Below are 25,578 nucleotides of genomic sequence, written 5' to 3' on the forward strand. Positions count from 1 at the left end.
GTCTAACATATATGCAAATTAAATGTTTGCATGAAATGTGAAAAGGAATCATGTAAACCTGTACAGTTTGAGTTGGCAACATTAAAAACTATCTCAATAAATAGACAACAAATGGAAATCTGTAATTTTAAAAAGATGAACAAGATAACTCTCTTTACTGAAATAACTATATTCTTCAGGGAAAAAATGGCATAAACACACAGAGTGGAGGGAGATCAGGATATTTAGGTCAACTATAAGTGGTTATGCTAGAATCTTTCAGAATTAAGTTGGATTATTCATGGCTCTTGTCCCCTCCTATTTCTTTAATAAAGAAAAAGAGAAGGTTAAAAATGGTTTTGTGTACCATTTCAAAAACTCATCCCTATTTGCTCACCTACTGAAATCTTTTTCTGTCTCTAGCTCTTCTTCTCCATGACCAAGACGCAGGAGGTGGCGCTCATCAATGTCTAAAGCCATGATCTTCTCAAACAACTGGTTCAGGGCCTGGAAAATAAAACAAAAAGGATGATGGTGAATTTTAATGAGCTGGCAGGCTTCTTTAAAAGTAACAAAACCAACATTTAGAATGACAGAAAAGAATGAACATTGCCCAATCAGGTAAGTATCAAATTCAAACCACAAAAGAAAACAAACCTTATATTAGGTCACTTAACAATTTAAACAAAATAGTATTTTTCTTGATTTCTGATATTGCTGTCTACATATACTTGGCCAGCTGAATATGTGAAAACCATAAAAACCATCTAACCACTAAATCTCTGCTTTTCTAATTTATGAACAACAGAAAAACTATGGATCAGTTTCTATTCTTTCCAAATAGTAACACACCAAGATTTCACTCAACAGAATATCCATGGGTTGCAGAAAACTGAAATATTTTTGTCACTGGAAAAGGACTCTCAGGCAGTAAGTATGTAGAGAGAATATATCAAGAGGACCCCAAGTGGAAAGGTAAATTGCATCATTCAGATCTTAGGCCAAAGATCTAAAGCTCTCTATACAACAATGAGCAGAGCACTTATTTACTGCAAACTATGCTGATGGAGGCCATCTAGAAGCACTCCTTTCTACCTATGAAATGGTCACATTTAGGCTTCCCTTAAATCTTAGTATTAATTGCCTGAACATTTACAGTCACAATGTTTTGTAGAAAGGCAAAAGTTTCACAGTATGGAAAGATACACTAAAAAGGTATCACTTAAAAAACAGCCAAACATCGATTTACCCTACCCAGAAGTCAACATCCAGTGTCATAATATAAATACAGATATCTTTTGCTATAAAAACTCGAACAATCAGAGCTCAGAAAACTAAAGAAATTAACATAAATTTTCAGAGAAATATTCCCCACTATTCAAACTCTTGATGCTCTCCATCCAAAACCTGAGATCCAATGGATCAGACCAAATGGCATTACTCACTAGCCAAACTCAGGAACCACAAAGATTTAGAGAACAAAAAATACTATCATACTGCACTCTCAAAAAAAAAACAAAAACAAAAACAAAAACAAAAAAACCTGCAAGATCTCATTATGAGTTAAAGAAATACTGAAAAATTGCTTGCATTAGGTAGGCAAATGAAGATCTGACAAATGAAAACAGTTGTTTTTCAAAAGCAACAAATCAATTGATTTGAGGGAGGATAATATGATTATCTAAGTTCATTAGCAAACAATGAAGTCTTTGGCTACATCTATAAAACAACCTCTATAATTGTACTATATAAGTCAATCATAAGAAGAAGATTCTACAGAAAGACATTATCAAGTTAGGACAAAACTTACTAAAAATACTATGTTAAAACAACAACACATGAATTACTCTTTATTCATTCTGAGTCTGGAAAGAGGTAAGATTATTACAGACTAAATTTCATTAAATAGAGGAAAAAAAGGCCTTTACATAATTTGTTTCTTTTATTTAGATAAAGCCTCAGTCAGCCTTCTCCCCTGAACAATTTTAGTATACTGTACAATAATGTTGCCATTACTTACAAACTTCAAAGATATAAAAACAAGTGAATGAACTGTATAGCATTAATTTAAAAAAACCTTTAGTTTAAAAGTTGAAAAATAATATGGCAAGTTACATTTTAGCATTCTAAAAACCCAGTGCTGCTTTGTAGACCAATTCTTAAAGAACTGGTCATCTGAAATCACCCGTTAGAGAACATAAGTACCTTCAGAGGTTAGACTACACTGCAATTTTCATGCTGTTCTGAGAGCTGCCTGTTTGCGTTTTAAAATAGCTAGAAAATGTTAGTTGTCTTACTCATTTCTATTATAGTGAGATATAGAAAAACTACCACAGCACACACACAGATGTAAAATCATTTTCAGACAATATTTATATGAAAATATTTGTTTTTATTGCATTAGTGGTTTATAAATGCCTTATGTATTAAATCTACAACATAAAATAGTCCTTCCATGTAATACAGATATTCATATGTATACTTCATAAGGATATAAAACTTAATCTAGTATTGATACACTTTAGCTTTAGTCTTTTGGTAATGTCCATTTTACTAAAGGATGAAAAATGTTACCAGTAAGGATTAATGCTTTCAACCTCAGAGTAAAAGCTTTCGCTTTGCATGGAAGACTGTGGGGGTAGAGGGGCATGTGAGGCAGAGGCAGCTTAACTGAATCCAAATATTTGACCATATATCCAAATATTCTTAGCTTCCCACATTTTGACCCTCTTAATTACAAATAAAAGATTGTTTTTATATTTTCCTCAATATAGTCTGGTCATGACTAGTGTTAATCCAAAAATCATTCAATAGGAAACACTATTATCAGTACTGTTGTCCCTATGAACAGGTTATCATACAATCAGAAACCTCCATTGTATCTTCATTCATCCTCACATTCCTTCTTTACCTCCTCTACCATCCACTGTATCTGTGCGCATGCACACAGACACACACACACTTACCTGATTAGAATGAGTGACAATCAGAGTCCTCTGCTCTGGGAAATTATGATAGATGTTGGATATGATTTGGACCGCCACATCTGTTTTTCCAGTACCTGGTGGACCCACAACCTAAAAAGGAGATGAAAATTAAGCTAACAAGTTGTTACAAAATGGACATTCTGAAACTGAGAGATAAATTTAAAAAATTGCCAGACGAATTTAGTGGTTTAGAATGGAGAAGATAATCAGTGAATCTGAAGACAGAGCAATAGAAATCACCCAACCTAAAAAAATAAGCAAAAGGAAAGACTGAAAACAAATAAAGAAACAGAGCCACGTGGATCTCTGGTGCAATACTGAAAGGTCTTTCTTCATGTCACTGAAGTTGTAGAATAAGAGGAAACAATGTATAGTACAGAAAAATATGTGAAGAAATAATGGCTGAAAACTTCTCAAATCTGGTAAAAGACCTAAATCTACAGACTCAGGAAGCTCAGCAAACTCTAGAGAGAATAAGCCCAAAGAAATCCAAGCCCAGACACACCATAATTAAATAGTTGAAAACTAAAGAAAAATTCTTAATAGCAACCAGAAAAACCTGACACATTTATGTATAATAAAAGGATGTTTCAAATAACTATGGGTTCCTATCACAAACCACAGAAGCCAGAAGGAAATGAAATACCATTTGAAGAACTCCAGAATTCTATGTCCAAGTGAAAATATCTTTAAAGAATTAAGATTATTTAGAGACATTCTCACATGAAGAAAAACAAAGATAATTCATTGCTAGCAGACCTGCTCTTAAAAGTGGCAAGAGTTCTCCAGACAGAAAGGAAGTGACATCAGAGAAAAATTAAAATATCAGGAAAGAAGGATAAACAAAAAATTTATAACAGACTATTCTTCTCTAGAGTTTTAAAAAATATGCTTGCTTTTTGAACATTGCCTGACAGTATTTTCAACGTATGTATATGTAACACACATAACAACTATGACAAGAAAGGGAAAGAGAAAGGCACCTACACGGAGGTAAAGATCCTCTATTCAACTTAAGAGAGAAAATACTGATTCTAAGTAGACTGTGAAAAATAAGTATTTATACTGTCATTCTCTAGAGCAGCCACTAAGGAAAAACTGTATAAGAGATACAAAAGAACACAATAGATAAAGTGAGACACTAAAACTATCTAAATAACCCAAAAGAAAGTTTAAGGAGAAAAAAGAGGAAGAGGAACACAAAACAAAGGGAACAAACATAAAATAAATAAGAAAGTGGTAGGCCTAAATCCAAACATATCAATTGCATTTAATGTAAATGGTCTAAACACACCAATTAAAAGACAAAGACTGTCAGAATGAAGAAAATAACATAGCCCAACTACATGCTGCTTACAAGAAACTCACTTCAAATATAATAATATGTAGGTTAGAAATAAAATATGAGAAAAGGTATATCATGTGAACACTGATCAAAAATCTACAGTGGCGATATTAATATCAAAGTATATTTCAGGACAAAAAATTACCAGTGATTAAGAAAGACATCACATAATAATCAATGTTCAGTTTACCAAGAAGATATAACAACCTTGAATGTATATGTACCTATCCATAAGGCTTTGAAAAACATGAAGCAAAAACTGAAGGAACTGAAAGGAGAAACGGATAAAGATGTAATTGTAGATAGAGACTTCAATACTCCTCTCTCAGTTATCAACAGAAATCATACGTAGAATATCAGTAAGGACAGAGAAATAATGAATCTGACATATATAGGACACTGCACCCCAAAACAATAGGATAAACACTCATTTCAAGTGGACATGAAATATTCACCAAGACAGATCATATCTTAGGCCACAAAACAAACTTGAGCAAATTAAAAAAGCAAAAATATGAAATCACACAACATATTTTCTCTGCCCATAAAAGACTTAGATCAGAAATTAGTAAGTGGTACATAATAGGGAAAATCTCTAAATACTTGGAAACGAAACACACTTTTAAATCAGTTGTCAGTAAGCTTTTTCTGCCAAGGGCCAGCAAGTAAACGTTTCAGGCTTTGCAAGTATTTAAATTCTGCTGCAAGTATTTAAATTCTGCCATTATAGCACAAAACTGGACAGAGGCATTCCATAACCAAACAGGCATAGCTATGTTCCAATAAAACTTTATTTATGAATACTAAAATGAGCAGCAAGGAAAATGTCCATATGCAAACAATGCCACAATTACTTATAAACACTTAAATTCAATTGTGTTTCTGTGCTTCAAATACATTCTAAACATCTGATGTTTCTTATCTGAATCCATGTAAAAACAGGTTTAACAATAATTTTCTTACCATAGTTAGCCCAGGCTGCATTCCAGCACGGATGGCTTCTATCTGTGTGTGAGTGAACTGAATTGTATTACTACAAATAAGAGTAAATAAAAAGTTGGTTAAAAATAAAGATGAACATCGGTAAAAATTAGACAATAACCAGAGATCTAAATGTCTGCTCTGCATATGCCCCTGTTCTCCCAATCTCTTCTTTCCCTCACCCCAACCCGTCAGGTGTGTGTGTGTGCATGTGAGTGTATATGGTAAAGAAAAAAAAATTACAGATCTACTTCCAACAAATTTTAACTGCATACTACAGTGTCGTTAACTATAAGCACAATGTTGGGTAGCAAATCTCTAGTACTTTTAGATCTTAATGACTGAACCAAGCACTTAAAGGATTTCCTTCACCTCTCCCTCTCTACAGACCAATAAAAACTGAGTGAATCTTACAGAAAGAAAAGACTACAGTTATTTTTCAATATGCTTAGCCCAGTCTATATCTCACCTGGAATGTCAAAGTTCAAATTCCCAATCTAATACCAAATATAACGCCATTTTATCAGTCGTGGCAAACATAGTCATGAAGTAAGAACACAGTGCTCAAATTAAGGCAGCCCTCTAACATTTATTTCTCATAGAACCTGAAAATATTTCTTGTGGACATATGACTACAGAATGGCCAAAAATGTCTGAGCTACTTAGCTGACTGACAGAATACAAGGAAAGAGGGTCCAGAAACAGAAGTTTCCTGGGACTTTTAAAGGATACGTAAATTTTAAAATATTATTAATCCAAAATAGCAAAAATATAATGCATTATAACAATTAACAAAGATAGTAAAATTACCGTTTGGGTTGGTTATAAGGATAAGGGCCCCTGTTGGGAATGACATGAGGTTCAACAATTAAGGTTTTTGCCTCTTCAGAGTCTTCATCTTCACCATCTGTATCTTTTCTTTTCTTCCCTTTTCCACTCCTTACTGGAAAAGTTATCCTACAAGACCAAAATCTTTGTTCATTTTTGTAATTAACAACAATTTACCAAGCACCTACCTTGTACATGACATTGTACAGAGGATAATCAGATCAGAAAGAAACACTTACGGCTTAATGGAATTCATTAAATGTACATACATTCTGAAAAAAGCAGACATGCAAGAACTAAAATGTGTGTTAATGGTGTTCAGAATAGAAAAAGTCAGCTGATCAAGGAAGAATCAAAGAAGAATCATTTATACACTTATGTCCATGCACTGTGAAGTGCTTTACACATTGTTCCTCTTTAAATCAGAAAGGGGTTCATGGGGGGGATGGCATCAAAGGTGAGTTTCAAAGAAGTTAGACATATAAACATGGGAGGGAAGATAGTCTTGGAAGAAATAAGACTATATATAGGTTCAAGTACAAGTGGCCAGTTTTACCAGAATGGATATAAGAGAGAAAACGAAAGAGACAAGTTGAAGCCCTGTTATAACACCTGTGGAATATTAAGACTGTAAGGCAGAAGAAGTTCTTAGCTTGAGGTCAGGGATACCTCAGGAGGTGACTCTTCCTTGGGCCCTGTGGAAGTCAACAAATATCTTAAAATGGAACTAAAAGAAATTCTCTATGTGCAACTTTTCCATATAATAGAATTCAGGGAAGAGCGATGAGTTGTGTCAGATACTTCCATTTCTACTCACAACTTATTTAAAAAAAAATTTTTTTTAATGTTTATTTTTGAGAGAGTGAGAGAGACATAGAGTGCGAACAGAGGAGGGGCAGAGAGAGAGGGAGACACAGAATCTGAAGCAGGTTCCAGGCTCTGAGCTGTCAGCACAGAGCCTGACATGGGGCTCAAACTCACAAAGCATGAGATCACGACCTGGGCTGAAGTCAGCCGCTTAATCTACTGAACCACCCAGGTGCCCCTCTACTCACAATTTAAAACCAAAGCTCCTTTACCATTAAGTATAACTATATTGTGAATATTTAAATTTTGTAAGAAAGCTTAAAAGAAAAACAAAACTTTTCCCTAAAAACAAAAGAAAGTTCAACATCCCACGGCTCTATCCATTAATTAGGAAACACACCAGATTATGTATAATATGCAGGGACATATTTTTTTGATGTTTATTTATTTTCAGAGAGAGAGTGAGAGTGAGAAAAAAAGAGAGAGCACATACCCACGTGAGTAGGGGAGAAACCGAGAGAGAATCCCAAGCAGGCTCTGCACTGTTAGCACAGTGCCTGACGTAGGGCTCCATCTTACAAACCAAGAGATCATGAACTGAGCTGAAATCAAGAGCCAGACGCCCAGGGGCGCCTGGGTGGCTTAGTCGGTTAAGCGTCCGACTTTCGCTTAGGTCATGATCTCGAGGTTCATGGGTTCGAGCCCCGCGTCGGGCTCTGTGCTGACTGCCAGCTCAGAGCCTGGAGCCTGTTTCAGTCTGTGTCTCCCTCTCTCTCTGACCCTCCTCTGCTCACGCTGTCTCTCTCTCTCTCTCCTAGAAATAAATAAAACATTAAAAAAAAAAATTTAAAAAAAAAAAAAAAAAAAAAAAGAGCCAGACGCCCAAATGATGAGCCACCCAGGCACCCCACGTTTCTTCAAATGCTATAAATATGTTTATACTTCAGACAAGAAGCATTTACTGATTCCTTACTAAATGTGAGGCTACTTTTATTATGGTCTTAAAATAGTTTCTGTACTAAGAATAAGAAACAGTCAAATAAAACAAATGTATCCCTGTCACTACATGGTAAAGGTAGAGCGCCCAAAAAAAATCAAGAGAGTCAAAATGTTAGCTACAGTCCGATGGCCTCTGTGAGGCTGGCTACCAAAAGCCTGAAAGGAATATATCCAGTTCTGACTTTACCTGAAAGGGGGGATCTGCAGAGCTGGGTCATCCACAGTTACTTTGACATTATGACCAGGAAAGCTGGTTTTCAAATGCTCAATGGAAAGAAACGTATCATTGAAATCAAGAGTGGCAATCTGGTTGGGCATTTTTGAATAATGCGCACTACTTGGATCGCCATAACCTAAAATGATGTCATGCAGCCAGTCAGGTACCACACAGTCAGTATTCATCAGGTTCCGAATGGTCTCCAGCACAGCCTGTCAGAGAAAGGACAGAAAAGGGTTGTGTCAAGAAGACATCTCAAACATTTGCACTTCAGTGGAATGCAGAGCCGGCTGCACTAATCCAGAATTCCCGAGTGTTTCAGGGCAAGAAGCTATTTTCTGCTGACAGGTGCTTGGCTAGACTGAATCAACAGCTATATTTTCAGCTGATACCATACACTGAGTTAAACAAAAGACCAAACTTAGCAAGAACAGTTTATCCGTTAGGAGTTCATTTGGACAGAATGTCATAAATGAGTTTACCACTTGACTCCTGCTGTGTAGAATGCAAATCTGATCAAGACTATACAACAGCAAGAAATTATAGAACAAACCCTTAAAGCAGATGCTTCCTCTTAGAAATTCCCGGAGCCTTTCTCCCCTTTATATTCCATAGTTCCTCAATGTTAAGATGACACACAACCAGAAGCATATCGATATATGCCTCAATTATGAAACACACCATAATTTAAATATATTAAAATTAACACTGTTAGAATAAGCAATAAAAAGTAAAGTGTAGACAAATGGTAAAATGAAACGTCAAATAAAATTTCAAAATAAAAGAAACACGCTACAATAAAAAGTCATTATAGTAGTTAACATATACATGGTCAAGGCCAACTCTTAGACTTTCCAATAATTATTTCAACACAGTGATCTATCCCACATATCGAAATCAGAAAGTTAGGCTATTAATTTTAAAGAATAAAATAACCAACCCAGCCATTTGTAAATCATAAATGCTAAATACTCCAACAGGATAACAAAGTAACAGGACGGCATATGTTAATCACACTCTTCACATCACCTTGTTTTATCTTCTTGTACTAATCACTGCCTGGAATTCTCTTTTCATTTATGTAGTTACCTGTGTATCATTTGTTAATCCCCACTAGAATATCATTTCCATGAGAGCAGGGATCTAGGAAGTTTGACTATGAGATGGGTAAAACACTAGATGGAGACAGATGAATGAGTAGGTTCACATAATGATGGATAAAATGAGTGCTCTACTCTTTAAGAAAGTTAAATGTTAGTAGGGAGGTAAAACATATTCTTTGCAATGACACAAAGCAGCAGAATGTGGCAAACGGTAAAGAATATTACAAAATACAATTGGGAACACACTTCTGAGTAGGTGAGACATGCATGTAGGGGAGACTTTTGACCTTAAGTAACATTTCATGGAGGAAGGTGGCATTTCAATTTAGCTCAAAGTAAAGGACCTATGAAGGGGCTTTATTTCATCATTAATGGAAAGTCACAGAAATGTTTTGAGAAAGCAGAGTGAAATGATCAGTGGAGGCATATGAAAAACGGATGACTGATAAGGAGAACAGGGGTAGGGCAGAGTAAGCTACATAGTGCAACTATTCAGGCAAGCAATAAAACATCCAGGTCAGAGCAGGCTGTAGAGACTGGAAAAGAGAGAAGGAAATAAGGGATGCTGCCCAGGTATATAACAAAATACTAAACACACCAAAAGAGCATTCTTCCTTTCCCAAATACAGGTGAGTTAATCACTGCCCCTGTTTCTTGGATCAGAACCTGAATGCCTTTTGATCTTACATGATACTTTCTGGTTGTTGTTGTTGTTGAAGTTTATTTATTTATTTTTTTGGAATTTCTACACTCAACGTGTGGCTTGAACTCGTGACCCAGAGATCAAGAGTCGCATGCTCTTTCAAATGAGCCAGGCAGGCTCCCCTTCCATGACACTTTTATCTGCATCCTTCTTATGACTTTTGGTACCTTTAAACATTTTAATTTGTTTTTAACTTCCCTTATTAGTGGCCTAAACTCTAAAAGTATAAGCTGTGTCTTACTCATCTTTTCTGGCTCCATATAACTTAGGACAATGTCAGATACACAGTGGGCATTAATAAACTGGCCAAATGAATGAACATAAGTAACTTCTTTTCATTTTTAGTAGAGTGACTGAAATCCAGTCATTACTGAGAAAGAGATCCTGCCCTCAAAGACCTGCATTCTAATGCTGAAGTCAGATAAATAACAAATATACAACCATCAGGTATAATAAAGGCTGTGAGGAAAGATAAAGATAACTGGATTAAGAATGACGATAAGGGGAGATGCCACTTTAGGTGGGGGTTTCCTGAAAAAGCTTCTCTTAGGAGGTAACATCTAAGCAGAGCTGCCCACACAAAGTGAGGGAGCGAAGCATATAAATATCTGGGAGGAAGACTGTGTTGGTAGAGGGAACACCATGTAAAAAAGGTGTGGATTACTAAAGAACAGCAAAAAGGTCAGTGTGGCTGGCATGGACTGAATAGGAGTTAGGTGTTAGAAAATGATGTTGGCAGAGGAAGCCAGGGGACAGATAATGAAGGGGCTTCTTGGATTATGGTAATAAGTTTCTACTGTGATGGGAAACCATTAAAAAGAGCTGAACAGGGGTACCAAGGCATAATTTGCATTCAGTTGCTATGTGGAGAATAGTGTAAGGGGAGGGGCAGTCAGGAGGCAGGGCCGTGAGAGATGAAGGTGTCTGGGTGTGGCATCAATGGAGGTGGTGAGCTAATCTGACTGATGGACTGGATGTGTAGCATGAGACAAAAAGAAATCAAGAGTACTTCCACTGTTTCCTCTTCAACAACAGGGTGAAACGGGGAATAGATCCTTTGTATGTGAGGTCTTCTGTTTTTAATAAGAACAGGCAAAAAAAAAAAAAAGATGATAAAGTAATAATGTGTAAGTGCCTATATTTTGGGGGAGAGAATAAAGAGAGGCACTTGTGCTGAAGCTAGCATTACCAAATGCTAAAACATGTTCAATGTTTACATTTTATATAGTACATTCTCCAATAATAATTTTAAAAAAATCTTTTTTTTATCAAAACTCTTTGTCTCCATTAATTTATAAAAGCAAAACTCTCCAGCCCCTAAATCTCCCTTTTCCTGTTGAGTAAATAACGAACATATTATATATCAAAGTACTTCAGAGCCCCGAGGTTTCACATCTGTATTTATAAAGTGATTTGGAAGTACACTCACTTTTTTTTTTTTTTTTTACAAATCTACACCTTTATTTATTTACTTTTCAGTTAGTTTAAATCCTTGAGGGGTACAGCATCACACGGATTCTGTGGCCAATGGCTTTAGCAGGAAGGTTGCTTCGGAATTTTGCACGAACCATGCCACTGTTTCCATGAGCACGAGTTACTTTTCCCCAGATTACTCTGGTTTTATTCGGTTTGCCACCAGGAGTCACTGTGTTGTTCTTTGCTTTGTACACATAAGCACATCTCTTGCCTAGATAGAACTCAGTTTCATCTCGGGCATAAACACCTTCAAATTTAAGAAAAGCTGTGTGATCCCTCTGGTTCCTGAGACACCATTTATAGCCAGCAAAAATGGCTTTGGACCACAACCTTCCAGACATATTTGTCGTTTCAGGAGTCCTGTTCCCAGCAGGCCTCCACGGGTTCAAAGATGGCNCCACCAGGAGTCACTGTGTTGTTCTTTGCTTTGTACACATAAGCACATCTCTTGCCTAGATAGAACTCAGTTTCATCTCGGGCATAAACACCTTCAATTTTAAGAAGAGCTGTGTGCTCCCTCTGGTTCCTGAGACCCCGTTTATAGCCAGCAAAAATGGCTTTGGACCACAACCTTCCAGACATATTTGTCGTTTCAGGAGTCCTGTTCCCAGCAGGCCTCCACGGGTTCAAAGATGGCAGAAAGAGAAAGGCCGGAAGTACACTTACTTTTGATTTAAAAAAGAACTCCCAGCAAATAAATAAACAAGTAGTTTCTTTACCTCATAACGGCTATACTAAGTATCTAATATACAAACAGCAAGGAAGGAGTCTGACCTGGATTAATTTATATTTTAAGTTTCCAAACTCATCAAAAGACAACATAGATTTAGTAAATAAATTTTCTTAGGTTTTTATATTTAGTCTAAATGCTAAAAATTTAAGTAAATTGTTTAGAATCAAAATAAATGCAGTGATCATTTTCTTAATGAATCATTCTTTTACCTCATAGCTATGTACTTATGTTTCACAAGTTATTCAAATTAGACATAGTACTACTTTTAGTTATACACTAAAGCCTAAAAATTACCTTAAAGTTATTTTCCTTTGGCTTTCTCCGCATTATGATATTGAAAGTTTCATACACATCTTCTGCTCCGTTTTGTATAGTATTGGTCATATCTTGTTGATACTGGTTTGGATCCAAAAACACTCTAAATGTCCTTGACTCTCCTCTAAGATTGGGTCTTGGCTCAGGTCCTAGACATTTTGAGAAAGTATGGTAAACAAAATATACACTATTCAAATATTAAAGTAAGTCAGCAGTATTCCTTTTCCAGAAATGATGAATAAACTGTCCAGACTTAACTCCACTCATTCCTATGAGTAGATGCTAAGAAGCTGAAAATTTCATCCTTTCCTTAAATTCTTGCTATTTATTTTCCCAGAACAGTCATGTAATGTTTATGATGCAATGCCATGGACTGCAGTTATCTGCATATGTCCTCGAACAAAATAAGAGCCCTAGAAGTCAAACAACTCCGTCAGTCATTCATAGTTCCTACTACTGCCTTACCTAGCGTAAGCACTTGGCTGACCACTTTTTGCATCCTTCTACATACCATTCCTAATATCACCAGTGTGAAAGGAAATTTCATATACTCATGGCTGAAAACTCAGAGGCATCTTCTTGTCCCTTTGCCTCATCTCCTTTTTGTCTTAGACCTCTAACTGGTCCCAATATGTGGCCTTATGTTTATTCCATCTTTCCCATTTTTTTTATTCTAGTAAAAAGATTAGTTTAATTATCAGCACTTTTAGCAATGGTGCAATCTTAAAATCACAGGTGGTAGAAGATAATACAAGTTCTGAGAGAAGTTTGGTAAACAAATTGGAAAATAAGCACTGGACACAGATGTATTTATCATTAATAGCTATAGCAAGTCAGGACAACATAAGAAAGAATTTCAAAGAAAAACCAATCTAAGAAATCAAGACGGTATTTCTAAATGGGGTAATGTCTGCATCTCAGGTGTGGCAATTCCTTAGACAAGGCAGTTTTGTTTAAATGTTTAGCATCCCTAGCCCCCATCTGTCAAATGCCAATAGCTCACTATCCCTTACCCTTATGCAGATCACATGAAAATTTATATGGCACCATACATTTCAAGATACAGTTGTAATGCTATTCCCAATTGAGAGCCACTGCTACAATGAATCAAAACAAAACTTAAGAAAAATTTAGGGAAATATGTCATGAGAGGTGTTTAGAGGTTTTAAAAAGCAATGTTATAAAGTATTACAAAAGGTTTTTTTTAAATTTTTTAATAGTTATTTTATTTTTGAGACAGAGAGAAACAGAGCATGAGCAAGGAAGGGGCAGAGAGAGAGGAAGACACAGAATCTGCAGCAGGCTCCAGGCTCTGAGCTGTCAGCACAGAGCCCGATGCCGGGCTCGAACCCATGAACTGTGAGATCATGACCTGAGCCAAAGCCCGACGCTCAACTGACTGAGGCACACTGGTGCCCCTACAAAAGTTTTAAATAAAGGTAACTTCAAAAGACCCTGTCCTTTCCAACATCTAACAAAAAGTTTAGAAACCGTATTATTTATTTCTAAAACTGCATGGTGGGTAATTTATATTTTATATATAATCCTTTTGTGATCATTATTTAAAACAACTATTAATATTACTTCAAATGCAGAAAGGAAAACAGATGAAGAAATTTATCATTATGTATACATACTCTTTCAAAAATATAGATTACCATACCGTCTTCAATGACACGCCCTTTATCATCCAGCATGCCCTGGATTTCACAGCCTCGGACATAAACCAGGCCAATCTGCTCAATAAAAGGTCTCCTCCGGTCAAACTTGGTACCATAAGGTTTTGTGGGACGCACAGTAATTAAAAAACACACATCATGTTTACGAAGACCTGGTAAAACATAAAGACACTTTCACTTACTAGAATATTCTTGTTTTCAGTCTTTTGTTGGCAAATTCTCATCCTCGTATCTTTGGAATAGAGATATAAGAAACATTTAAAATACCCGATATGATCGATGATTATATTTGTATTATAATTATAGGGTTTTTTCCTATAATCTTTAATACTCAACATTTGACAGCAATAATTAAAATGAAAATTTCTCTTTATATTAAAATTAGAAACTTTTATGCCATGAATACATTGCCAAATAAGCCCTCCAATTCATGTTACAGCTCCAAAATTGGACGCTCGTCATCATTCTTATTTTTAACATTCTTAATAAGTAACCAAAAATATGGCTGGCATATAGTCCATTTATGTCATATTCAGCAGGTTTCTAACATCAGTTTAAACTATCCATCACTGCCATTCTAGCAACAGTCTAATTTCATTCTCCAAAAGAGGTCAACTCAAGAATAATTCCACAAGGAACAAAAGCATTGTTTACAGATACCATCTTGAGAACATGGCTGAATATATAGTTTCAGTTGTCAAATACCTAACATTTTTAAAAGTAAATATCAAGAAATACGAAACTTGTGCCAAAGTCCATAGCTTCTTAATCATTGGACCAAATACTAGACTCAACTGGATCTCCGGCTCTATTAAAAGTAGACATGGGAACACAAGGGACATAAAATTAGGGCACATATCATGTAGTGTCACCACCACTTAATCTTCATTTCTTTCCTGATTCGTTCTGTTAGCCACTGTAGGATGTAAATACAAACTTAAACGGTCTGCTAGCTCACAACCCTAGCAATAAGATCTACAACTAAATCAAATCAGCAATGTCAGGGTATGGCTAACAGTACTGGGACCATTCTGGAGTGGGGTTTAATATGTAGTGGGGTTTATGTGTGTAGAAACAATTAATGATTCTGAAAATGACTTTACTGCTTATTCCCAACAAATTCTATGTAAAGAAGCAGGAGAAGCGATGAGAAGGGGGACTATTCTGCAATCTGAGTTGTACTGCTTTTAGGATTTCTGATCTGCACAACTCATTACAACTTCTAAGTCTTAGAGTCAAAGAAGTGGCCCTGAGAAGTCCCTACCAATGTCACTTTTTGGCACCACTGAAGGATGACCGCCTATTCCCTGCTAAAGCAGATCCTTTTACTGTTGGACATCTCAGATCTACATTAAAATAAAACAAAACAAAAGAAAACAACTTAGTTAATAGTGAGCTCAACTACCTTTCTCTTTTCAACCATCTGTATGTATCTACTCCATCCAGGCTGTACCTTCTGGAGTAGAATCCAGCATTCCTGTTTCATTAATTCAGTTTCCTTAATTTTAAATGGGGTAATTAAGGGCCTGAGCTTCATACCTTTTTGAAGGAACAAGAAAAATGCTTTATGTATTCAACTGGAACTCTTCAAAACTATTCTGTTCCTACAGAACAATATTCATTAGTACTTACAGACCCCCTTACCCCTCTCATTTTTTGCCTCCATTTTCTATTTAGTTAGTCCATCTGTGATCAACACAGGGCATGAATTTTGGTTCTGGTCTCCCAGAAAACACTTTTCTCCCCACCATGCCCCATAATAAGAATATGAATATACTGTTCTACAATACCCTACTATTCCCTATCTTGTTCATCAAAATTGACCCATTACGTTTCTCATTCCATCAGAGGCCTGTGTTTAAAAGAAGGGGGAAAAAAGACTATTTAACGTCTTTTTGATAGAAGTCTCCAAAGTAATGAAGGGAAGTTTAGGTAACTGTGTAAAACAGTGTTTATTTTAATACCTCCTTAAGTGCCAAAAGTAAGAAGTATAAAACCTTCTCCAGCAACTTAATGCTTAAGGTTCAGCAACAATAAAGGTGTACATTATTCTAGATGTGTAATGCATCAGATTAGATTGGGAATTTTTTGAAGGATACAGGAGTCACAAAAACAATCTGTCACAAACTATACCCAGTACAGTGGGCATTTGTTAAACATTTGGCCAGCTTTGCTGCTGAATTCCTTCAGAATTGCTGGATAAACGTATCATATAGTCCCTATGGTTATAAGCAGCTATACTGGGAGTAATAATTTCTGAAAACTGATCCATTAAGGGACTATCCTTTTCCTTCTGGCATGCCAAGAAGGTGGACAGAGATAAAATCTGCCGGCTACTGTTTCTCACAACAGGACACCAAGCAAGAGCTCTCACAGACAGCTGGGAGAAAAACATAAAAGTGCCACTTAAAAATTAGTTCATGTGCCATTTCTGGTACAGGTGTTATCAATGTTTTAACTCTTTATTTTGCTTAGTAACTGTGAACATATTTGCCTCTAAATAAAATTCATTTTGACACAGAACTCCTGTCCCTAAAATCTTGCCGAGGAAAGAACACGGAAAATAACTCATTCGGTTTCTCTGCATCTATTATTAATCCTTGAATATACTTAATACCACTAATTCTTTATCTGACTTTCTCCCTTTAGTGCAAATAAACTATTATTATTTCTTTCTGAGTTTTTTTTACCAGATCCCCTTAGAATTCCTTTTGAGTTTGTCTAATTTTGATTTTGTATCTTTATTTTCCACCAACCATATGCATGCCTATTCTCTTCACTTTGGCTGCTTTTATCTCTTAAAAATAGCAATTTTCCTTAATACCTCTGCATGTGTGCAAGTTATATGTGGGTTCCCCCCCTTCTTGAGAAAACAGTAATATTTTCTTCTTCTATTGATTCTACAAATTCACAAATATTATCTTACTATGGCTGAGATTTAAAGAGCTCTCATATCAGCTTCACAAACAGCAATTTTCAAAATACTGTGATATGCATGCTATTTTATGCTTTTCATTAAAGTATTAAGACATTTAATTAAGTCTTGTATGATCCTTGACATTTTTACTACTAATAAATACAAAGATAATTCTTAAAGATAAAATTTCATAAGTATTTAGAAGGGTAATGTTTAGTAAAGTGCGTTGCCGATTTTCAAAGTGAAAGTCTATAAAAAGGCAAAATGGAAGTTTACTTTTTGAAATAGAAAATTACCTTCCCATTCATCTTTGATATGATCTCTGACATTCAGATTGATGGTAACATCTGCACGAACTCGGGTTGGCCAGTTTTCACCTATGTTGGGCTTGGCAACCTCGACCACAGTGAAAGCCACGATAGGCTGGGCCATTCGTGCCCAGCCACCAAACACTACACCCCCATACTCAGACTGCCTGTAAACCAAAGAAGTACATGATTAGTCAAACAAAAAATGACTTTTCCCCAACTCTGGGACATGTACAATTAGTAAGGAGGAATACATGTTTAGCTCCTAACTAAGCCCTGACATTAGTAACTCTTATTTCCAAACTTAAAAAAAAACAAAAAACAAAAAACAGGCCCTAATATATAAAGAATATATTAAATAGTATGAATAGGCAAACATGGTCCAGTAAAGAAAAGGACATAGAGAGGAGTAGCCCACACACCCCCAGGGAAAAAAAGGTAACTATGTACATAAGAGCAGAGCCATTTTGTCAAAGAATAATCTATTATAATAATAGAATTACCTAGATTATAATAATAATCTAGCATATTTAGTTTTAGTTTATATTCTTATCCTTTTCCTCTTTTCATCAACATAGTCTCCACTGTTTATGTATTATAGGTATTTCTATAAGCTGCTTTAGAACAAGCTAAAATTTTAAAAATTAAAAACAAACCAACAAATTATTAATATCTATGCAAATGCTTGCTTTAGGGCGTAATATTTAAATCATTTAAAAGATGCTGCATGGATTGGGGGTACAGATAAGCTATTTGTAAAAATCAGAATCACTAACATTCAAATACCCATTATTTATTCTTATCTTAGTCTAACTAGTGCTTTAGACTTTACATTAAGAAATGTAAATTCTAAAAAGTAAATTCTGTAGCAGCACTCCAAAACTGGAAAACAGTGCCAAAAATGTCATGTTTACACAGATAAAGAAAAGCTACCTCCCATGTAAAGCCTTTGTTTTATAAGAAAAAAACCTATAGACTTTGTAATATTGAAGAGTAAAACTAATTAAAAATAAAAGTTCTGCATCCAGTGAGTGACTTGCTTAGCACAATTTCTAAAAGGCAGTAACTATCACCTCCTCCATTTCTTGCAGTTTTACAACAGTATTAGTTTACCACCATAAAATTAATTCACTGTAAATGCACACATTTCAATTTTTTGTAAATTTGCAGAGTTGTGCATCCATCACCACAATGTAATCTGAGAACATTTCCATCCTATGTATAAAAGATCTCTCTCATCTGACTACAGTCAATCCTGTTCCTACACCCAGGCAGCCACTAATCTATTCTCCCCCACTTCTGCTATATAACCTACCTGCAACATGAAATGATAAGGAGGACAGATTTCTGCCTGTATGGTGCTCAGTGGTTTTAACAGCCTGAAAACATGACCATGAGAACCATGCACTGAGTAAAACTGCCTCTCTTCTCCATCTTCAGCACAAATGAACAGAAAGAAGCCTGGCCTCTTTTTAGATCTGATCATTTTTTTTTAATGCTTATTTATTTGGGGAGGGGAGAGAAAGAGTGACAGAGGATCTAAAGCAGGCTCTATGCTGACAGCAGTGAGCCCAATGCAGGGCTTGAACTCACGAACTGTGAAATCATGACCTGAGCCATAGCCAGAAGCTCAACCAACTGAGCCACCCCGGTGCCGCTAGAGCTCATCATTTTTAACAGCCTTCAAAGATGGGCAATTAGGATGAAAATCCAGAAATATTTATTATCAGAAGTTAACTCTCAAAAATGACATTTTTCCCCATTTAGAAAATAATGTAAGTTAAAAACATTTCCCTTATTAATAGACCATAAGAACTCTAAATATTTTTGGTTTATTTGACATTTAAGTAAAATATAAGTAAATTCTATTTGATAATCTGCTAGTTAATAAATCCCTAGTTTGCAAAATGGCCAAAATTAGGTCCGGAATCTGAGCATGCAAACACAAGGTAACCACAGACTGAAAGGAAGCTTTCCGATCAAGCACTCCCCTGGGGTCCAAACAATGGGTAATAATTTCAGCAAAGCTGTGGGCAGGGATGATCAGCCAGTGAGTATACAAATCTCACAGTACTAGCCTGCCTACTGACTCAACTGATTATTAAGTCAAAAATACTTTATGGTGTGTTTTATAGTCTCACCCAGAATAACTTTTCACATAATAATTAATTAAAAAATAGAACTGTGTATGAAATTTGGAAGTGAAAAAAATAGATCATAATCACAGTGCCTATGTAGCTCTCTGTAATTAGTAAGGAGAAGCCTGGAAGATACCTGATCAGTTCATATTTAAAAACTGTTAAGCTTTTCATACGGAATTCAGTGTATGAATGGTGTGACTATAATAAAAATTCATTTTACAGAATTAATTTTACTAGTTTATAGTCATTTGTGATATATAACTTACCCTTATCAATTTCATACTTGGCATTGAAACAGTAAATGAAGGACATAAAGTCATGTCTAAAAAGCAAAACTAACCTCCACAAATCTCAGAATGCAGAACTGCTTACAATAACTAGAATGAAAGCCTTTTCTTAGCTAAATTCCAGTAGCAGGCAGGGAGTTGAGTTTAAGCAGAAGACTTCATCAAAGAATGAGACCAACTCAACTGGCCCCCAAAATAAATCCTGATTTAGTCTCTTCAAGGTCATTTACAGAGGGAAGGCCAAGGAAGACTTTCCAATGTTCCGTGTGCCCTATTCCCAATTAGAGAATTTCCCAGAGTAAATCTTATATTTTAGAGGGCATCTTCATACCAGGTATACTCTTCTAAATACACTTATGAGGTTGCTGACACAGGTATGTCCTGGTTTGCATCTCTTCATTACAAGTGGAACCAATGTACTAACCATGGCTTCATTCTGCTGACACTATCCTCGATGTCCTGCCTAATTTCATAAGTTGATTCTAAGCGGAAGAGATTAAAGTTCCTTAGAAGGTAATCATGAAGAGTCAAAAACTGCAAATTCAACTTGGGAAGAGCAAGACAACCTGAAAAAGAAAAAAACATCCCCATCTCAATTATCCTCTTAATCAGACAGCTGTACTTTGTATAAAGAAATGTACCACAAATTTGGTAGAGTCTAATCTAATGTTTAATATGCTGAAATACAGCATATTTGATAAAGTCCTATTTTTATTTTCACACAGAAATTGAACCAGGTTAAGAACTATCTATTAAAAACTGGGAAGGAAGAACAAATCTCATTAATACATAAAACCACATTCTTACACAAACAAGCTTCCAAAAAAATATCTGAAGATTCTTTTTTTTTTTTTTATTTCTAGGAAAGAGAGAGAGAGAGACAGTGTGAGCAGGGGAGGGTCAGAGAGAGAGGAAGTCACAGACTGAAACAGGCTCCAGGCTCTGAGCTGGCAGTTAGCACAGAGCCTGACGCGGGGCTTGAACCCACGAACTGCGAGATGATGACCTAAGCGAAAGTCGGACGCTTAACTGACTAAGCCACCCAGGCGCCCCTGAAGATTCTTAAAATTAATATAGTCTCAAGTAGTTTAAAAATTCTTCTTTTACTACCGAGTTTATATTTGGCAAAGCTCAAAGTAATTAGTGATCATAAGGTAACCCCAAGACAAATTTACCAGAGAACCTAATTAGTATATTGCAAAGTGTAAGTCTATCTTCAGTGGCCATTGGTGTGCTCTGGATCTTGTCTTCTGGCTACACTTTAAAGATAAGGTATTGGTTGTGTGTTATTCTTGGAGTCACTTCCATTCTCTGACTGTATTAATAAACAATATTCTTTCTAATATCTTTACTTACCACTATTTCCCTTGGATAATAAGTGAACAAGCACTCAGTAGCAATACCAAAAAGGTTAAAAAAAACAAAAAGAACCTCAAAATAAACACGTTTTACTGGAAAATCTATTATTTTCACCATCTCTATTCATTCTTACCAAAGCAATAATGAACCTAATAGCAAAAAACATATATATATATAAAAAAAATTGGGGGACACTTGGTGGCTCAGTTGGTAAAGCCTGCCAACTGCTGACTCAGTTGGCTTAGGTCATGATCTCACAGTTTGTGAGTTTGAGCCCCATATCAGGTTCTGTGCTGACAGCTCAGAGCGTGAAGCCTGCTTCGGTTTCTGTGTGTGTGTGTGTGTGTGTGTGTGTCTACCCATCCTTTTCCCTTGCTCATGCTCTGTCTCTCTCAAAAATAAACATAAAAAAAATTTTTTTTAATCTCACATTGTTTATATTCATAAATGCTAATTTATAATCTAACTCAGTATCTTTCAGGTCAGAGACTAAGAGTAAACATCTCTATGGATAGCATAATTTTATTAAAAAAAGAATTAAAATGTCACCATTTTGCAACCGTCACTGAATTAACAAATCCAGCTGTTAAGCCAATGGCTACTAATATCATATACATAAAAACAACCAGACATTATAGGCCTCTGATGAAAGAATACAGCACTAGTCAGAGAGAAAACCTTAAGCCTGTTGAAGCCCCTGCATTCAGGTACCAATACTGCAAGAAAAATAAAGAGCGGAGAGACATACTATCTGTATACTGAGTAGTCATTAAAAAAAATCTAGACTGCGGAAGAGATCAAAAGATCTCTGGATTTATTTGAAGAACTGCAGAAGGTTCTTCAAAAGAAAAGGGATATGAGGTACTTGTAAAGTAAAAGACATTTAAAAAATATGCACGATTAACTATCTTATGTGGATGCACAACTTGGTGATAAAACTATGAAGAAATATGTAGTGATTGCTATACAAGTCAAGAAACGGTTCCTTTCAAGTGGAGGAAGAAGCAGTAAGTAAGAAGGGTTCTAGGATGGCTAACGAGGTGGTTATTTCTCTTATGACACTTCATTAAGTTCTATATTTATTTTGTATGACTTTCTAGATTTGTGTTTATTAAAAAAGGTCCAGAGAAGGGGCAAATGATTTTACAAGAATTTTCTTTACAATTCTTGCACTATATATTTTTTTATATCTGTCCCAATTGCACATTTACTTTCCCTGGGAACTGAAAGCAGTCTGCATAATCATGCAGTATTAGCTTTGATCTTTGCCTATTTATTAGCATCAGATATCAAGCCCCCAAAACACAGTGCCATCCATGGTCACAAAAGAACAATAGCATGATTTAGTCAAGTCTCTGAAAACAGTTTAATTACAGTGAAACCATTTGGCAACTAACATTGTTCTGAAATGCATTCTTTCTATGAAAGATGAAAAGATTTAAAGCCCTTTTCCTTTAAGTTCACAGGAATGAAAGAAGAGCAATACTTTAGACGCTTAGCAAAATGTGTTTTAAAATCAGACCAGTGTCACTGAGTAGCACCAAAAGGTACATGTATGACTAGGTGTATGTTTAAGAAAATATTAGCTTTTTACTGACAAAACAAAATACTAAGTGGTATTTGCTTTTTAGGAAGTGATTAGGGTGTAATGGCATACACCCATGGTCATAAATGCTTTTAGCATGAACAAACTGGAAAAGTGAGAAAACAATGCACTGGCCACTGTAAGAACAAAACAAAACAAACCAAACAAATGAACACTGCCTATTCTGAAACCTAGCACAATTTTGGTGCACTGGGTTTACTAAAATTATAGCTTTAGGACAGGACTCTGAAGTATCCATTTTTCTTTTAAATAAATGTACCACTGGTGAGGTCTTTAAAACAGCCAAGCTTCTCCTAATGGTGCTGTTGTTCAACAAATTTCCTTAAATTTTTTTGAAATATGCCTTCAAAATATATCACAATATATTTCAGCATATATTCAACTTTGGCAAATTCTCATCCTTAGAGGATGAACAAAAGCATTTAGGAACAAAGCTGCTGAAATAGGTAAAGAAACCAGAGAATACTATTTTCAATCAGACTAAGGAGTTATTATTAACTAATGACAATTGTTGGTGGTCATTAACTGGCTTAAAAAGGAATTCAAAAGAACGTTTAAAAAAGGCTTTGAAAAATGAAAGACTACCAAACAAAACCTACTACAGTGACATAATGAAAGCTACACTTCCTATACTATTAGGTTCCCTAAAATGGTTTTATTGCTTATGATCATATTTTAAAAAGGATGATATATGTACATGACACAATGTATGTATGTATACAGGTGCACATCTGAGGGCATGCACATGCACATGTTAGGGCATGGTTAAATTTAATAAAAATCCTTAATACTAACCATCCAGCTTTAAAATGAACTTGAAGGTATCAGAATATTATCTTAATGTGTGTAACAGACAGAAATACTTTCAGTTACCTATGATAAATTCTAAATTAAATTTCATGGTACACCTGAATCCCGAGCTTCTCTGGCTTACCTTCCCCAGAATAGTACTCAGTTGGGACAATATTTTCATCCCATATGATTTTCTCAGTTGGATACAAAGGCATCTGGTTCAACTGTTGAATCTGAGAAATTCGACGTTCATGACGAGATACCTAAAAGAAACAGTTCATGCAGAAAATTAGAAGCATCTCTTTTTAAATTTTTTTTTTTAAATTTTTTTTTTTTTTAATGTTTTATTTATTTCTAGGAGAGAGAGAGAGACAGCGTGAACAGGGGAGGGTCAGAGAGAGAGGGAGTCACAGACTGAAACAGGCTCCAGGCTCTGAGCTGGCAGTTAGCACAGACCATGACGCGGGGCTCGAACCCACGAACCGCGAGATCATGACCTAAGTGAAAGTCGGACGCTCAACCGACTAAGCCACCCAGGTGCCCCTTAAATTTTTTTTTAATGTTTTATTTATTTCTAGGAGAGAGAGAGAGAGACAGCGTGAACAGGGGAGGGTCAGAGAGAGAGGGAGTCACAGACTGAAACAGGCTCCAGGCTCTGAGCTGGCAGTAAGCACAGAACAAGACGCGGGGCTCGAACCCACGAACCGCGAGATCATGACCTAAGAGAAAGTCGGACGCTTAACCGACTAAGCCACCCAGGCGCCCCAGAAGCATCTCTTTTTAATAAAAATAATTTATGGAGAAATTCACCATAAGGTTTGAAATGAGAAGCTTCATGTCTTTTGCCATTATGGTAGCACTTAGAGGGTTTTTTTCCTTTTTCCATTTTCTCCATAAATCAAAGATGAAAGAGGCACCCATTATGATAGCTTTATAATCAGATGGATATGAGTTCAACTCCCAGAACCTCTATGTATGAACTACATAAAAACTGGGCAAGATACTTCAACTTCCCTGATTTTAGCTTTCTTTCAGTAAAACAGATAAAATACCACTTACCTCTCAGGTTTCTTATTAAAATGAAATAGAATACTGTCAAATAGCATCAAGGTGCTGGCATGTGCCAGCATCTGGTATTCACCAATGTAGGAAAAAAAATGGGAGTCCTAAGTCTTTTTTTTTTTTTTTAATTCTTTTTTTAAAATTTTTTAATTTTTTTATTTATTTCTAGGAGAGAGAGAGACAGCGTGAGCAGGGGAGGGTGAGAGAGAGAGGGAGTCACAGACTCTGAAATAGGCTCCAGGCTCTGAGCTGGCAGTCAGCACAGAGCCCAACGCGGGGCTTGAACCCACGAACCGCGAGATGATGACCTAAGCGAAAGTCGGACGCTTAACCGACTAAGCCACCCAGGCGCCCTGGGAATCCTAAGTCTTTGATTACAGTTTTTATTCTTAGACTACCTAAACAATCTGGAAACTTTTGTTTATTAATAACCTGGTCTCAGTATTCTTTATAAAATAAAGTTGGACTTGATAACCTCTATGTAGATTTCCGCTGTTAATATTATACTCCTCTATTTCAAACACAGAAATAAGCTTGTTTCCTAATTAATATGTTAAAATAATGACATATTTGAAAAATGTGTCATGTTCTCTTCAGTAGAGATAGGATTATTTTAGGAAAGAAAACAGTGTGATATCATCTAACCAATATGGATATTTCAAATTCTTCATCATTATTTAAATATTGGAAGAATCCAAAGCCTGAGGAAATCCTTCAGGAGTGAGAGGAAATGAAAGATAATGCTGTGGCACTATAAATTTTTAAAACTGTTTTCTTTTTGGCATAAATATTTAAATTTAAAAATGAAGTCTTAGCTCTAAAATTATAAAAGGCATAGGATCAAGCCTTACGTTTAAACCTGTTTTCCATTAGAAAGATTCCTAAAGAAGTCCCCATTTCTTCGTATTGTAAGGATTTATTATTAATCCCCAAACCTGACTTACGAGAAACGAT

The 25,578-nt window shown here is 35.8% G+C and overlaps 1 protein-coding gene across 1 annotated transcript in view; it reads right to left on the reverse strand.

The window, feature by feature from the left end:
* AQR (aquarius intron-binding spliceosomal factor) overlaps positions 1–25,578 on the reverse strand; it is a 94,225-nt gene that overhangs the window by 27,008 nt on the left and 41,639 nt on the right. The window contains exons 15-24 of the mRNA XM_039247259.1: positions 23,705–23,825; positions 20,230–20,371; positions 17,366–17,544; positions 14,137–14,304; positions 12,453–12,622; positions 8,114–8,355; positions 6,103–6,249; positions 5,275–5,344; positions 2,946–3,056; positions 377–486 (exon numbers count right to left, since the gene is read on the reverse strand). Coding sequence (XP_039103190.1) covers positions 377–486; positions 2,946–3,056; positions 5,275–5,344; positions 6,103–6,249; positions 8,114–8,355; positions 12,453–12,622; positions 14,137–14,304; positions 17,366–17,544; positions 20,230–20,371; positions 23,705–23,825 — 1,460 coding nt within the window. The remainder of the gene's footprint in view (positions 1–376; positions 487–2,945; positions 3,057–5,274; positions 5,345–6,102; positions 6,250–8,113; positions 8,356–12,452; positions 12,623–14,136; positions 14,305–17,365; positions 17,545–20,229; positions 20,372–23,704; positions 23,826–25,578) is intronic.

Source organism: Hyaena hyaena, unplaced genomic scaffold (assembly GCF_003009895.1).
Source record: "Hyaena hyaena isolate Hyena2069 unplaced genomic scaffold, ASM300989v1 scaffold_292, whole genome shotgun sequence".
NCBI classification, from domain to species: domain Eukaryota; kingdom Metazoa; phylum Chordata; class Mammalia; order Carnivora; family Hyaenidae; genus Hyaena; species Hyaena hyaena.